Source organism: Lolium rigidum, chromosome 7, assembly GCF_022539505.1.
Source record: "Lolium rigidum isolate FL_2022 chromosome 7, APGP_CSIRO_Lrig_0.1, whole genome shotgun sequence".
In the NCBI taxonomy this organism is placed as follows: Eukaryota; Viridiplantae; Streptophyta; class Magnoliopsida; order Poales; family Poaceae; genus Lolium; species Lolium rigidum.
This window is the reverse complement of record NC_061514.1, coordinates 163,767,644-163,783,244: the sequence shown is the minus strand read 5'-3', so window position 1 is coordinate 163,783,244 and position 15,601 is coordinate 163,767,644. Positions and strand designations below refer to the sequence as shown.

Genomic DNA, 15,601 nt, shown 5'->3' with positions numbered 1-15,601 from the left:
GTTAAGGCTTTCAAGTATTCTTTGTCTCCCCTTGTGTCGAATCAATAAATTGGGTAATACTTCCCTCGAAGACTGTTGCGATCCCCTATACTTGTGGGTCATCAGACATCTTGTTAATAGGTTAGTCCCGGAAAATGCATAAAAACATTATAAAGTATAAACAAAACATGTAGGTATTTTCATAAAACTAGCATGGAACATAAGAAATTATAGATACGTTGGAGACGTATCAGACAACTCCTACAAATATAACTCAATGCAAACATTAGTCCATAGGGATTGTCATTAATTACCAAAACCACACATGGGGGCTCCATGCACTTTCAAGTTGTGCAAAGTTAAAAAACAATTGAGGAAGAAGACCCCCTTTTATGCCCATTTTCTAAATGTTACCGTTGACTGTGTGACACAAGCGGTAGTACCGCTCCTGTAAAAGGTACTACCTCTGCGGTGGTAGTACTGCTCCTACAAGCGGTACTACCCCTTAGCCCCCCCTTAGCCTGTTGAAACTGAACTCAAAAACGATGGTTCACAACCAAGGTTGGAAAAAGCGCTAGATGTAAGCGAGGAGATTGCCATTCGCCTAGTGCCTAGGCGATGCTTAAGCGGCCTAGGCATAGCCTATGCGGGCATAGTTTATACCAACAAGTGTGTAGATGGATTATTATATGTGAATAAATATTAATTTAGAACATGTAAATGGGTAAATTTATAATAAATACCTTGAAAATAATGCCAATCTAACTCGATCGTGAAGTATTGCATGTTCTCTTATTGTGGAAAACAATTTCTTGGTTACACTGCCTAGACTTCTGCTTATGCCCTAGGCGAGGCGTTTGTCCATTGCCTACTGCCTAAGCGTGCTTAAGCGGTGCCTAAGCGTCGCCTTGTCCAACAGAGTTCACAACAAGAAGAGAATGGAGCGGTACTACATGGCGAGTATCAGCTATTGCAAGTAAATTTGCAATAGGCGGTACTATCGGGCCACTACCGGCCTAGCACCGCACGAAATACAGAGAGCGGAAAGTGCTTACATGGTACTGGACCGGTAGTGTGACCGGTATTGCCGCTCACGAAGGTTACAACAAAGGATAAGCAGTACTACCTCTGCCACATGTGGTACTGCCGCCCAACCTGAAAATGCAGAAATAGTTGAACGATAACGATCATATTTTGAACATTCGGACTCCTAGCTTCCCAAGTAAGCACTAGCTCAGAACAGTCAGTCCCAATAATGATTCCACTGGAGTTTTGAGCTTGGCGAAGACCACAACATCACACAGTCTAGTGCTTCCGAAATGAGAGGATCTACAATCTCGGAGTATGCCTTGCACCATGCTCCTCTGAAGCCACCTGATTCATCTCTTAACATGCCTCCGCTCCGAGCCACCATATCACGTTCAATGATATCATTGCTTGGTCCATAATAGGTGCATTTCGGCCGAGCCCCTTAGAGGCAAGATTCTTTGGTGCTAGCTCAAGTTCTAGCATTGTGTCATGTGTCTTACTTTTTTCGAAATGGGGGAAATATCGTCCCAGCTTCTGCATTCAAGGGATGCACACGGCTTTTTTATTAGATTATTAACAACACCTTACAAGAACAATACAAAAGATCAAACTCGAAGCCATCTCGCTAAACCTACAGAGGGATGAAGGGGGTGACAATTCACCAACTCACATCAACCAAAATCAAATGCCCCCCAGGCCGCCCAATAGCAGATGAGAAGTACATCCAGTCAAGCAGACACTCAGCATACGCCAACGCACACGCCATAGGAGTTGCTACCGCCCGTCTTCCTCGACTCCATCTTCAAGAGAGATCGTCGCATTGACCATGCCAGGCCTGCCATCGATGCTGCCACGGCGCCAGACGACTCCACCATCCTGCGCGAGTCCATCACACTGCATCCTTCCCGAGACACCATTGCACCATCCACGGCGACAGGACGACGCCGACACAGAAAAAGCACACCGCTCCACCTCAGCACCACCGCCATCCGTTGTCTGCTCCAAAAACGATGCCCCCAACAGGGAGAACGACGTTGCACCTTACTACCACACTAGGATCAAATCCTTGATCAGCTTGGCTCGTTCCTCTTTTGAACACCACGGTTCATAGTTAATATCTGCAGCCCAAGTGTCGGGGTGCAATTTGGTAATTTAATCTTGATAATATACCTCGATGTTGTACGGAACAAAACTTCATGAGAGCATTTCGCTAATGCATGGAGCTATGTTTTCGAAGTGGATATGCAGACGAACATGCGCTATATTCTCTAACATGCCTCCATGTGGGGGTTGAGTAGTCCGGCACAATGCCTCGCATAACCCGCCACCAAAATGCAGACACCTTTGGTACTATGTTCATGCTCCACACTCACTTCCACATATCCTCTGGGCTCTGGGAGGAATAAATAGTCGTCCTACTTTGTTACTCTCCAATCTCCAACCTGCGAAACAAGCATATGGTAGGCGGATCAGACCATGTACATGTCAGAATTATCATGCGCCCAAGCATCCCAGTCCCATGCTACTATGCTTTTTCGATAAAGGGAATATATTAATATCAAAAGATATCAATTACACATAGCCTCTGCAACAACGCAAAACCATAATGGCAGTACGGATGCACACAACCAAAAAATAAAAAAGGAAACTAAGAAACAAAAGTCTCGCTAAAGCATCCTAGGCCTAGCAACAGCAATACAACCACCACGAAGACAACACCTGAAATACAGACTCTCCAAAAACGATGACTCTAAGAAGGGAACGGTGCACTAGCACCATCGTCGCCCAACCAAAGATCTAAGGTTTTCACCCTGAAGATAGTCCCCGCTCTCAAAACAATGCCTCCAACAAGATCATTGCCAGGCACAACCAGTTAAGGCCAGACCTTGGGTTATTACCCTGAAAGGTAGGACTCTGAGTTTCACCTGTGCTGCCGCCCCCACTTTCATACCACTGCTGCGGAGCCCGGAACACCAAGCAAGTCCCTCAACAACGTGGAGGCTTGAACCTCGGTTAGCTAGTCCTCCAATCCGGACTTCATGTTATTCCCTTCCTCTGATTGCATGATGGACCAATATGTCTCTTGATGCCAACACAGAACAGAGCTTCGCGTCACTCCCTCCAGAACCAAACGATCGGAATAAAAGCATGGGTGCGCACGACCGAATACTACCGATTCAGCAAACTTCAGGAAAAAAAGCATTGTTACATTCGCTGGCGGCGCCTTCCAAAACTCAACACTCCGGCCAGATCGAGAAGGGCTCTGCTGCTAAGAGGAATTTGCATGATACACTCTATATGCAGTTGATGGAACTTACTTTTTTTGTTAACTTCTACATATCCCGCCGATAGATATCTTCTTTGATAAGCTCGATCACCTTATCTGCCATTGCATCAGATGGCCAAAACAAAAGCCCTACCGTACTGGAGCTCGGCATCGAGTTGTCCTCCCAAATGGAAATACTATCTTCGGTGCCTACCCTATTGATGATTCCTCTTGCCAAGTCTGATGTGCCGTTTTGGGCGTCGTTGCCTCCATAAACCCTTTATTACGGCAGTAGTGTACCCTGATAATTCGAGCACACAGAGAATTGGAAGATGTGAGTAATCTCCAACCCGGTTTACCAAGGAGCGTGATGTTAAAAGTCTCCATGTCTCTGCAGCCCATTCTGCTTTGCCTCTTTGGAACTACGATCTTGTTTCTCGCTAGCCGGTGCATGAACTTCTTGTTGAGGCAACCACCACCATAATAGACGTCTTCTTGTTGTGGATTCCATTAAATAAATTAAAACATCTCATGCAATAGGTCACTTTTGCGGATTTGATCATGGTTTCCTTGCCAGCAAAGGACATAAGCTTTTCCGCCCAGCCATTTACACTACCATGCATGTTGTCAGAAGTAAACTCGAACAAGTCACTCGTCACGCCACCGACCGTTGTGGGGTCCGAGATACCTTTCAGTAAAACCCTCAACATCGATATTTAACATCCGTATTGCTATGGCATGTTCATGTGTTCTGAGTGCATGTCGTGTCATACAGAAATAAAGTCACACGACTTCTGTCACATACCCGAAAACATGTGGTGTTTTTTTCCCGTGGATCAACGACACTAGACAATACCGATCATCGTGTGAGCATTTGTCATATCTAGGCAACGATGTATTGTGAGCTGGATTTTGGCCACATGTTCTTTTGTTTCGTCACCTCGTTCTATGGGAGGGTGTGTTCCCGGCAACATCTTGTTGAACGACCTTGCGTTCTCACTGATCGGAGTGGATGATTCACGCGGCTCTTTTAAAATCTTTGAATTCAGTTTTGTACGCATTTAATCTTCTGCGATATTTATGCTCGACTATTGGTATAAAGCTGAATTTCAAATCGAAGTTACAGTTGCAGATGATGACTTCAAAGAACCTTAATGCATGGTTTTGAGGTCAGTTTTGTAGTCCCTTCGTACATAAAAAAAATGATGAAGATTTATCTAAATTTGAATGTATCTATACACCAAAATGTATCAAGATACATTTAAATTTAGACAAACTTGTGACATCTTTTTTACCGTTTTACGACATCCTTTTATGATATGTTTCAGTCTCGTTGTGTTGTATTTTGCTTAACACATGATGTGAAGTTGTGAAGGTTTGCTAAAAATCGTAAGTAGATTTTATTTAACAATCATCATCATCATCATCATCATCATCATCATCATCATCATCATCATCATCATCATCATCATCATCATCATCATCATCATCATCATTGTCGAAAAACATTTAACAATCATCGTGAGTAGCTGGCGCACACATGTGAGGGGAGTTTTGCAGCCACCTTGCTTTTGTACCATTGATCATCACTATACAGAACTAAAAAATGATATGGCCAACTGCTCCGCATGTAGAAAAAGACAGAGCGCACCGACGAGCAGCAGGAGACGAATTTGGAAACTTTTGTCCGATGCCATCGCGCGTGGCCGTGATCGGCGCGGGAGCCGCCGGGCTGGTGGCGGCGCGCGAGCTAAGGCGCGAGGGCCACGCGCCCGTCGTCTTCGAGCGCGCCACCGGCGTGGGCGGCACCTGGCTCTACGACCCGAGCGCCTCGTCCGACCCGCTCAGCGCCGGCGGTTCCTACTCGAGTCTCTACGCCTCCCTCCGCACCAACCTGCCCCGCGAGATCATGGGCTTCCTCGACTTCCCCTTCGTCGCCGTCGAGGGCGCCGACAGCGACCAGCGTAGGTTCCCTGGGCATGAGGAGGTGCTCCGGTACCTCCAGGAGTTCGCGCGGCGGTTCGACCTCCTCGGGATGGTCCGGCTCGGGACAGAGGTGGTCCGCGTGCACAGGGACGCGAGCGCGGCGAGCTGGAGGGTGGCGTACAGCTCGAGAAAGCTCGCCGGCGTCGGTGGCGAAGAAGTAGAGGTGGGGGAGGAGGCGTTCGACGCCGTCGTCGTCTGCAGCGGCCACTTCACCGAGCCGCGCCTCGCCCACATCGCTGGTATGTACGCGTACACGTGGTGCTGGTCAGCAAAGTGAAGCTGCTAGTGCTTACTACTAGTATACTACAATTTGCTTGGTGATCGATAGAGTGAGCATCTTAATTGAGAGATGATTTGCAGGCATAGATAGTTGGCCCGGCAAACAGTTGCACAGCTACAATTACCGTGTGCCCGACCCATTTCACGGCCAAGTACGTCATTTTACCACCCTAGCTAATTGCTTCTTAATCGGCGTCCTATATATGTGTGAGCTTATTAAATTTGCATGGGTAGCTAGGTTGTGGTGATAATAGGATATCATCCCAGTGGGATAGATATCTCGAGGGAACTTGCTGGTGTCGCCAAAGAGGTCCATGTTGCCATCCGATCGGCGCCTTGTGAAATGCAGACTACTCCTACTACTGATCGTTCCAACTTGTGGCTACATTCCATGGTAACTTATATTGCCACTGTTTTAAAATAAGCCGAGTCACTTATTTTCGTATCCAGGGAATACGTAATATCATATCGAATCCACCAATTCGGTCATCGCATTGAGATAGCTAGCGACATCAAGTGGTTAATACTACAATATTACAAATGCTTATTGCAGATTGAGCGTGCCGAGGAAGATGGCACTATTGTGTTTCAAGATGGCAGTCGTATCAAAGCGGATGCTATTGTGCATTGTACTGGGTAAGTAACTATAGTACATCTTCCTAAATCTAGTCAGTGTGGCTGGAGCCTCTGCTTGCGATGAAAAAAAAAACTATCTTGTGTGAATTATGTTTCATCGGTTCCTAATTATGCAGATACAAGTATAACTTCCCATTCATAGGTGATGACGTTGGTACCTATGTGGAAGACAACTGCGTGCGACCGCTCTACAAGCACGTGTTCCCTCCCCAACTAGCTCCTCACGTCTCCTTCATTGGATTGCCCTTCTCGGTCAGCTTATTTTGCTAGCTAGGCCAGCTAGCTACGTTTAAGCTCCATTGTTGTTCACTAGTTAGTTGTTTGATCTATGCATTCACGAGTTTGAATTAAGTTCCTTCTCTCCAGTCTATCCTTTTTCCATTGTTTCAACTCCAAAGCACCTGGGTGGCTCGAGTTCTATCAGGAAGAATTGAGCTCCCATCACAAGACAACATGATGCATGATGTGGCAGCATTTTACGCAGACATGGAAGCTCGCGGATGCCCCAAGAGATCCACTCATGACCTCAGATGCACGGTATGGTACATACATTCATTGATATTTATGCTTTTCATAATTAGCTAGTTTGCCACTCACTGTTATTATAACTTTATTACTGGACTTATTTTGACATTGCAGTTTGAGTACGAGGACTGGTTGGTGGAGCAATGTGGGATGGAGAAGATCGAGGAGTGGAGGAAACTTATATACGTCATGGCAAGAACCACGGCGCCCGATCGGCATGAGAGCTATCGAGACGAGTGGGAAGACAACCATTTATTGGCACAGGCACACCGGGATTTCACAAAGTATCTCTGATTTAATGTCATCCAGAAACTCTTTCTATCTACTCACTATTTGGCTTCCATCGGTGAATTACTTTGTTTCAGTGCTTCTTTTAATTTGCATATGTACAAAATCTTGAAAAATAATTGAGGCATGTAGAAGACATGAAATCAAGATCAGATGAAATGCACAAAATACATCATTTCATAATATAGGTAATCATTTGACTTGAACTCCTGTACCAAGACAAGGAAGTTGGTGTTGTCGACAGTGGGCGACAGGTATGGTGGCATAGGAATACTATGATGCAATTGTGATCAAACCTGTTATGGTAATTGGTAATAAATAGCCAAAGTCAAGTCAACCCAATAACCAGAGTCCAAGCTACTAGTCATGGTTAGCAAGTCAAAGATAAAGAAAAGATAAATGATGTTTACATTTCAAAATTTACAGGCACATATTTGTTTCCATTATCTACATATTTGATTCCCCCCCTTAAAACCATGTGATTTTTGCTAAATATGCCCTGAGATGTCTTATGCTATGTTTGTTTGGTCATTTCCTCTCGCTCGATCGATATCATAGATGTGAAAGGAAATATATCAGAATTTCAAGGTATAAATGGATCGCCAGCTCTCACCATTTTTTTTACCACCCCCATGAAGAACATTTCTGCAAAGTGCAAAAATCTTTCCATGTTACCAATGAACATTTCACCTTTCTTCTTATCTAGATTCGTAGTGGCCCTGAACTAACCACTAGCTAGCGTTAGCAAGTTAGCGTCCTTCAGAAATACACTACCAAAACCAAGCATATGCAATGTTGACGATGAATCTCCTTTCTTTGACATTCAATTTTTTTAATGAAAAAAGCAGTCTAATAAATCCTCACAAAATCTTCTACTCATAACTTCATAAGATAAGAGAACAAAAAGGCATAACGTGGATGCTAGTCACGAAACATTTATTCCCTCATCTTATATACTAAAGTGTTGCGCCTCTACTCATCTAGACAATTTATTTCCTGTACCCGGCAAACATTTACCAAAGAGGATAAGCTCATTTCCAGATGTTTCCTTGAATAAGCGCAAAGCTAGTGACAGCTGAGACAGAGCACCTCGTTTAGTGAGCAATTCTTCATCATTTCCTTATCTCATTGCACTTTTCCTGGCCAATTTTTCCTAGAAAATAGTGCATCTCGTGTGTCTCATGTCGCCAAGTCTACGGGTAAGGAAGAACTGAAAACTCTGTCCTTCGCCTTCAAAGCCTACCAAAGCAACAATATAGATAATGGGCCATCCAGTAAGTTCACTGAGAAGCGGAAAAAAAAAAAACAAATATGATCGCGTGCTAGAATATCTCGTTATTTTGCTTACTTCTTTGTCCCAGTTGGTGCGCAGGGTAATGCACAGGAGCAACACCGTTTGCACGACAAGTCCGCAAGTTATTCCGGACCACAGCCCCTAACAATTCATACACACCTTCGTTAGAGGTTTCATCAAATCAAATGAGAAAATTGGAACTTTTCTTTATGATAAGGGTAGGAAAATAAATACCACTCCACCAAGGTGGTACACAAAGGCAAAACATAAAGCCGCAGGGATGCCGACAAGGTAGTACGCACTAAGATTGACATAAGCACCAATCTTTTGAAAGCCACAGCCCCTAACAATACCTGAAAAAATATCGAATATCCCCCAATTCCATTCAGTATCTTGGTGTTTGCTAGATAAGACAAATATTGTTTCATCCTATATCCTAAACAGAATTCCAGTATTCAAACAGGCGCATTGTGGGCGCCAAATTTGCTTTCTGAGAAGTATTTATATTTACCTGAAAGAATACACTGCATGTCGTCAAACAAGAATGTGACAGCAAGAATTGGCATAATTCTGGAAATGTATTCCACCACTTCCTTCTCATTGCTGTATGCATACCCCCACAAATTGCGCACCAAAATCATAAGAAGACCAACTGATAGGCTTGACAAAATACCCAGGACCATGATCACCTGGGTCGCCAGACGAGCAGCATTTGGCTGCCCAGCACCAAGCTCATTTGATACACGGGTGCTCCAGAGGGGAGATAAAGGATATCAGCTTCTTGTAGGGCGAGATAATGATATCATTGCTAGTAGTATTATATAATCAATAAACAGTATTGGTCTCACCTTATAGCTGCACTAAGACCAGATGGGATCCTGAATACTAACGAAATAGTATTTAAACTGCAGGAGATTCAACTGTTACTGTCAGAAGAAAAATGAGTATGAAAAAAGCCATGAATATGTTACCACACCTGATGGACAATACCGATGCCTCGAGCTTAGGATTTGGAAGAAATCCAGAAAGAAGTACCAGGAGCTCAAACGACCACCACTCTAAGCTGTGTATAAATGTAGGGTGGAAATCAGTTAGATATGAAACACCAAAACTTGTACCTGCATATAGAGGACCTCAACTCAAACTCACCAAACCATCAGCGCAGATGGAACAGCAAGCCTAAAGAAACTAACGATGTCACGAAACGCCTCCATTGACAGCCCTGTCCAAGTTCTCTTACATGATGGAGAGATCCTGATGTAGAGAGCCAAGATTAACAGGTTGGTCAGGTAAGAGATTGTGTTGGCCAAGGCAGCACCCTTGTTGCCCAGACCAAGCTTGTAAACCAGTAACCAGCACACCAACATATGGTTCAGTGCTGTGACACCTGAGCTGAGCATCACCGGGAGGACGATATTTTGTGTCTGCAGGAAACGGACATGGCACTGCAGTGGACCGTAAACAAACAGTGCTGGAATCAGCCACCGGATGTAGCTCCCTGCTCCCATGGCAATCTCAGGGTCCTGGCCAAAGAACAGAAGGATCTGGCCGGTGTATACCCAGATTACAGCAACCACAACACTCACAGGAGTGAACACAAGGATTGCCCTCTGCTTGTAGATACCAAGAAGATAGTACTGCTTTGCTCCGAAGGCTTGCCCACACAGTGTGTCCAAGCTGGTCGACATGCCAGCCTGAAATGATGATAAAGAAAACATTCAAGTTGATGTTAATTGTTCAGGAAGCTGTAACACATGCAAGAAATAAAATTCATGTAACATACCAATAAGCTGAAGCCAGTGACACCGGCGAAGGAGGTGGCGATGGAGGCACTCGAGAGAGAGAGCTCACCGAGATGACCGACAAACATGACAGACATCATTTGGACGATGTTCTGCAGGAGGCTTCCAACGATGAGAGGCCCAGCAAGGTACAACTGCTTCTTGACCTCAATCACTACCAAGCTCTCTCCTGGCCCTCCTATCTTCTCAACTTTGCCCCCAACAAGGGGCTCCTCCATGTTTGGCACCATGCCTGGAACCTCAAACTTCGCTTCTGCAAAAGATAGGTGTTCGCAAGTGAAGTGAGGGCATATTTATCATGTTTGTGGAAGGATATACCAACCTCATCAATATTATATAGGTTCCAATTCAGGGGCCAAATTCCACAAGGAAACCGGGAGGAAACAGAGGCCAGTATCTTGGCAGCCAAGTTCACCTTGTGTCAAGATGTAAATTTGTGCACGATGGAGACGATTCAGAGTATTGCAGTCAAAGCGGACTCAATGATACTCAAGAGGGGAAAAGACGAGGCATCTTCGCAGCCAAGTTCAAACACAATCGAGAGAATATAACTGTCGGACAAACTATAGTGCACTTGTCGTCACTGTCACCCTTTTTGAAAAGGGCAATAGCAAGTGAAATCGTGACTAACTCCACATATCTGACCATCCATTCTATTTTTTATCCTGCCATGTCTGCCACTCACGTGCTACGACTACGACATACTTCACACAGGCATTTTTCAAGATTCAAGGCCATTGGCATCGGAGTCAAATGGGAGAGATTTGAAGACATCCGTCTTCTTCGTACAGAACAAAAGCTCCTAAACTGAATCTCTGTTCTGAAGCTTGTAACAAAGGTAAAACATGGGGCACTTTTCAGATAAAGACCAGACTGCTAATATGCTAGTATGCTACGGTACAACCAAAGAATCGAATCGAAATCCGGCGAAGTGGCGAACCTTCCGATAAAGATCGGAAGAGATGGGATAAGATAAGAACTGTACCGCGGTGAGGAGGCGGCCGCGTTGAGGATTGCGTGGGACGGTGGGGGGAATGGCGCCACGGGGGCTAGGACGGCGGCGGCTGGGGTGGCCCCGGCGAGGAAGCGGGAGAAGAAGTCCTCCTCACTCCGCGGCAGGGGCCAAGCAAGGCTGCTCCAGAGAAAATGGTGAGAGCATGTCTAGGAGGCCCCTTATATTTCTGTCCCGTATCTCGCCGCTTTTTCATTCCGTATCGAAAAGTTGCCAACGGAAGAGCCATTTCGTCTAGCAGATCCTGTATTTTGATCCGTATTTTCAAAAATAAAAACCCCGGGAAGTTCAATTTCATTGATCATACTACGGATCATACATACGGATCAACGATTCTACATCCAGAATGCGCGATCCTACTCGGGGAGGTCGACTAGGTACGAGTCCGCGCTCCGCCTCCCGCAACTCCGCCTCCTTCGCGGCGGCGATGGCCGCCGCCACCTCTTCCTCTTCCGCCCTCTTCCTCTTGGCGTCGTCCTTGAGGAACTCGTCGTAGCTCCTTCAACAAGTCGGGGCCTCCTCCTCATCGGCCGGCGAGCGGAGCTCCTCCGGCGCTGGTGCTCCCGCCGCTCCAAGCCTCCTTCGCCCGGCGGCGGCGCTCCCGGTCGGCGCGCCACTTGTCGAACTTGGGCCCGCTCATCGGCTTCATCGGCGGATCCTCGTTGTACCGGCGCCGCCCGCCGCGAAGTCAACGAGCTTCGGCGGGACGTACGCGGCGCCGGCGTACTGCGAGCCAAACGCCGGCTCCCGGCGGCGGATCTCTTGCATTGGCGCCGCCACGCATCCTCCACGTTGTCCGGCGAGCGGGATCGCTTCGATCCGCTCGCCGGCGAGGCGGCATCTGCGGCGGCGGGCGTCCATGCCGGATCCGGGGTGGAATGCGGCGCGGGGAGCGACTAATTGTTCGCCGGAGCGAGGAGGAGGAGGCGGCGACGCACGGCGGAGCTAGGGTTACTGCACGCGCGCGGTATAAGCACGCGCGACGGGCCGATTCTGGGCCGCGTATCCGCGAAACGGGCCGGCCCGAATCGGGGCCGCAGACTTCCAAATCGCGCCCCCGTATCCCGCCGGAATTTTACGGGGTGGGCGGGTTATACGGGCCTGTTAGACAAAAGTGAGTATTTGGTCACTCGGAAAGGTTTTGTCCTCTTATCCTCAAGGGAAAATTTGCTACGGACAGTTATGTGACGGCGTTAAAACTACGCCGATTGTGCCTGTTAGATCATTACAAGTGCAGTATTTGCGTAACACTACGGGAAAGGTTTTGTCATCTTATCCTCAAAACCGGTCATCCCAGATGCATAAATTTCCGTTCGCTAATGCATGAAATTGTAGTAGCAAATTTTCCCTATCCTCAAACGGCTAGTCATAAAGTTCCAACATAATTGGGGGCAAAAAAATCAAAAATTTCCCCTCGCATCGCCTCCCAAGCCGGAATCGGAACCCTACATCATTGGGGGCACTAGCATCTAAGATGTAGCCATGGCGAGATGGCGGCCGGAGATGCTGCTGGTATTGGCAGTGGCGCTGTTGGCGTCACCGACACCGCGTGCATCCACGAGTTCGTGCCCTACGAGGGCGCGCTCTTGGAGCTCCGACCAACCCGGCATCTACCTCACCGTACGCGCCCCATTTATCCTCCTCCCGCCCATCTTCTTCCCTGCGCGTTTGATTTGGATGTGAGGATTTGTATGGGTTCTTTAGGTAGGATCAGCTGGAATCGCGTCTCTACTTTGGGGCCTTCGTTGGGGAAATATTTGTGACCATTTGGCGATCTCTCGATCACTAGTCTGCACGATTTAATTTAGTTCTGGTTTAGAGAACGGCACCTAGGGCCTGGATTTATAACATTGATAAATCCCACGAACGAGCCACAGAGACATATTCGTGCTGAGGATATTAGCTAGAGTTTAAGAACAAACGAAGCCGCAGCTTTAACACAGTTCAAGGTATAGTGATCTGAAAAAATAACAGTTAAAGATAGAAAAAACGTGGAGGTGTGGCGATGGTGTGCCAGCGCTCGACATGCATTTCTCCCGGGCAGAGTGTGAATTGTTGTGCTTAGATAATCTGATGTGAAAAATTGGCCAGAAAAGTTGAGAAAAATGAGTCACCACACATTAATATAGGCTAGGCAAACTCTAATTGGGCAAACGAGCTTACCATATTACACTGCAATTTCAGATGCCATTCATACTTTATTCTTCAGTGATTCAGCTTTAACACAATCCAAGATACATCTGAAAGAAAAACAATTCAAGATAAATGCGTGGAGGTGTGGCCGTGGTATGCTGGCCGCAGGCTGGGATCCCAGACCTAGCTCGCAGGGCGCTCAGCCTGTGGACACGCTGGATCTGGAGGATACGTACCGATCCGCTGTGATCTTGGCGTGGCTCGATATGCATTTCTCACAGGCAGAGTGTGAATTGTTGTGCTTAGATAATTTGGTGCAAAATATCCACAGAGATTAATATAGGCAAAAGCTGATTGGATTACGCTGCAATTTCAGATGCCATCCATACTTTATTATTCAGTGATTCAATCCATATTGTCAGATCAAATTTAAACTAAGGACTCAGTATCAGAACTCAGACCTATCAACTCCATAGGTGTACTTTAGTAGAAGTTCATGCCATGACACCCCGATTGCTCCGTCAGTAGTTCATACAACACTTATTTTTGCAGGACTAATTCCATATGTGATTCCAAAACCTGTATTCTAGCGAGCGCAACTTGTTGCAAGCGGATCAAATCACAGCCAGACTGTTTGGTCGACGGTCGATTTGCTTTTCCTATCTCCCAAGCTTTGTCCACATAAGCATGCCTATCATCCGGCCCAGCTCCTATTCTGACCCTGTTTTCACCACACCACCGGATCCATGTGCAAGCAAGGAGAACCAGTTGCCGCATTCTCTGTTCTCTCTCTCTCTTTCTTTCCATTGACCCGATTTGAGCACCTTGCGTAACATGCATAGTATTTCTTTTTTTAGTAGAGTTCAACTTCATTCTCCGACCTAAAGATGATTCCCAAGAAGGCGTAACCTAACCGAAGGCCTTCCAGGAGGTAGGGTTAACTCGTTAGGAGAAACTCCAGCAGAACCCAACACCAAACCCTCAAACATAAGTTTTTAAGGCCAAGGCTAATGAATCAACTCCAACAGGTCCCCTACTAAAACAACAGCCAAAGCAAATCCTCCCAAAAATATCCAGAGCCCCTAGTACAAGGGGATCTCCAGCAGCCCCTATTTTTAGCTGTTGGTGTGGCAGATAAATTTGATGCCACCAAAATCCTGAGTTGTCCATCTTCTGGTGTGGTTACGCTCCCACATCCCGTAACTGCTCGCTGGTCCTCCACACCTGGCCCGTGTGCTTGTTGGACCTCCACCCGCCTGACCTTTGCACGTTTTCGCTCATCTCTCCCAGCCTCCCACGTCGCTGTCTCACAGTGCAGTCCCTCTCTGGCCTTCCTGCATACCTCAGTGATGCCATTGTCCGACATCAGGCTCCCCGCCGCAGGAGCTCCGCTCTGACCTTCCCTCGGTCGCAAGATGTCAAGAGTTTTTACTGACAATAGAGGAGGGGGTGATGTGGTTAGAGAATCCTGATGGGAGCACTCGGACGCAGATTGAAACGGTTACAGGCCCTGAGAACCCTACTTCTGTTTGTGGCTAGATCAATTCCTTATGCCCAATGCGGACTCGAGAGATGCCACGAGGGTGCTATGGCGGTGTCGAATGAGACATGATGGTTGGGATGAATGAAATATGAGTCATCATATCCATCCCCTATTTATTTATATGGATGGGGATATAGGGTTACAAGGCGCCGAGTCGTTTGCATATACGAACTTACGAAGATACATCTAGATCCTATCTAAGTCAGTTACAGATAAGATCTCAGGGATTCCAGAGCAAGTTATCTTGGCTTGTCTTCTATTGAAGTGGATAAAGAGCCCTAATCTGCTTCGTACTTCAAGTTCTCGTAAGGGGCCGCCCTAGGCCTAGTGTGTCTCGTTCTACCCTCGTGAGGGAGGGTATCTGAGTCCCATGACCTCGACACCTCGATAAGGCCGACAACCACCCCATCAGAGGAAGAAAGAAAACCATACTCGAGAGCTCGCTGGTCCTATTTGGTAGTGTTTATAAAAGAAATAAGGGCTGCAAAATGAAACTGGAGATGGAGTTGGACACATTTTGTAAGGGATCCTTCAGTTTGGCATTCCTCGTTTGGCCATTGAGGACTCTGAAAGGGGGTAGTGCTGGATTTTCTCTAAAGAAGGGATGCGGATTTGGACGTGCGCATTGTGCACCTACCCTAGCTGTCCTTCTTCATTGAGATCCGGGCTACTGGGTCCCTTATATGTTCCACCTAGAAAAGGGAATCTACAGCTTTCTTGTGTGTAAAAACTGAAAAACTTTTGCGGAACTTGTTTGCACTCTTTAAAAAATCATGAAAAAAGTTTATAGATATTGTTCAACACATCACAGAACATTATGCGTAAGGTT

The 15,601-nt window shown here is 46.6% G+C and overlaps 2 protein-coding genes across 4 annotated transcripts; one reads left to right on the top strand and one right to left on the bottom strand.

Annotated features, from left to right (window-relative positions):
• The first annotated feature begins 4,964 nt into the window (after positions 1 to 4,964).
• LOC124669527 (flavin-containing monooxygenase FMO GS-OX5-like) lies at positions 4,965 to 7,059 on the top strand. The gene is made up of 7 exons (XM_047206134.1): positions 4,965 to 5,499; positions 5,621 to 5,691; positions 5,778 to 5,933; positions 6,093 to 6,175; positions 6,292 to 6,427; positions 6,542 to 6,712; positions 6,815 to 7,059. Exons 1-7 carry the CDS (start codon positions 4,965 to 4,967, stop codon positions 6,992 to 6,994), a joined length of 1,332 nt encoding a protein of 443 aa, XP_047062090.1. The 3' UTR covers positions 6,995 to 7,059.
• Positions 7,060 to 7,783: 724 nt separating this feature from the next.
• Positions 7,784 to 11,204, bottom strand: LOC124669526 (protein DETOXIFICATION 16-like). Of its 3 annotated transcripts, none has more exons than XM_047206131.1 (9): positions 11,070 to 11,204; positions 10,066 to 10,337; positions 9,432 to 9,976; positions 9,259 to 9,345; positions 9,131 to 9,187; positions 8,794 to 9,032; positions 8,517 to 8,635; positions 8,337 to 8,423; positions 7,784 to 8,227 (listed from the first exon to the last, which is right to left on the bottom strand). In XM_047206131.1, the coding sequence occupies exons 2-9, from the start codon at positions 10,312 to 10,314 to the stop codon at positions 8,168 to 8,170; spliced, it is 1,443 nt and encodes a 480-aa protein (XP_047062087.1). In that variant the 5' UTR covers positions 10,315 to 10,337; positions 11,070 to 11,204; the 3' UTR covers positions 7,784 to 8,167. The 3 variants fall into 3 exon arrangements, with proteins under 3 accessions (XP_047062087.1, XP_047062089.1, XP_047062088.1); XM_047206133.1 differs by lacking the exon at positions 11,070 to 11,204 and adding an exon at positions 10,500 to 10,776; XM_047206132.1 differs by lacking the exon at positions 11,070 to 11,204 and adding an exon at positions 10,407 to 10,509.
• Between the last annotated feature and the right edge of the window lie 4,397 nt (positions 11,205 to 15,601).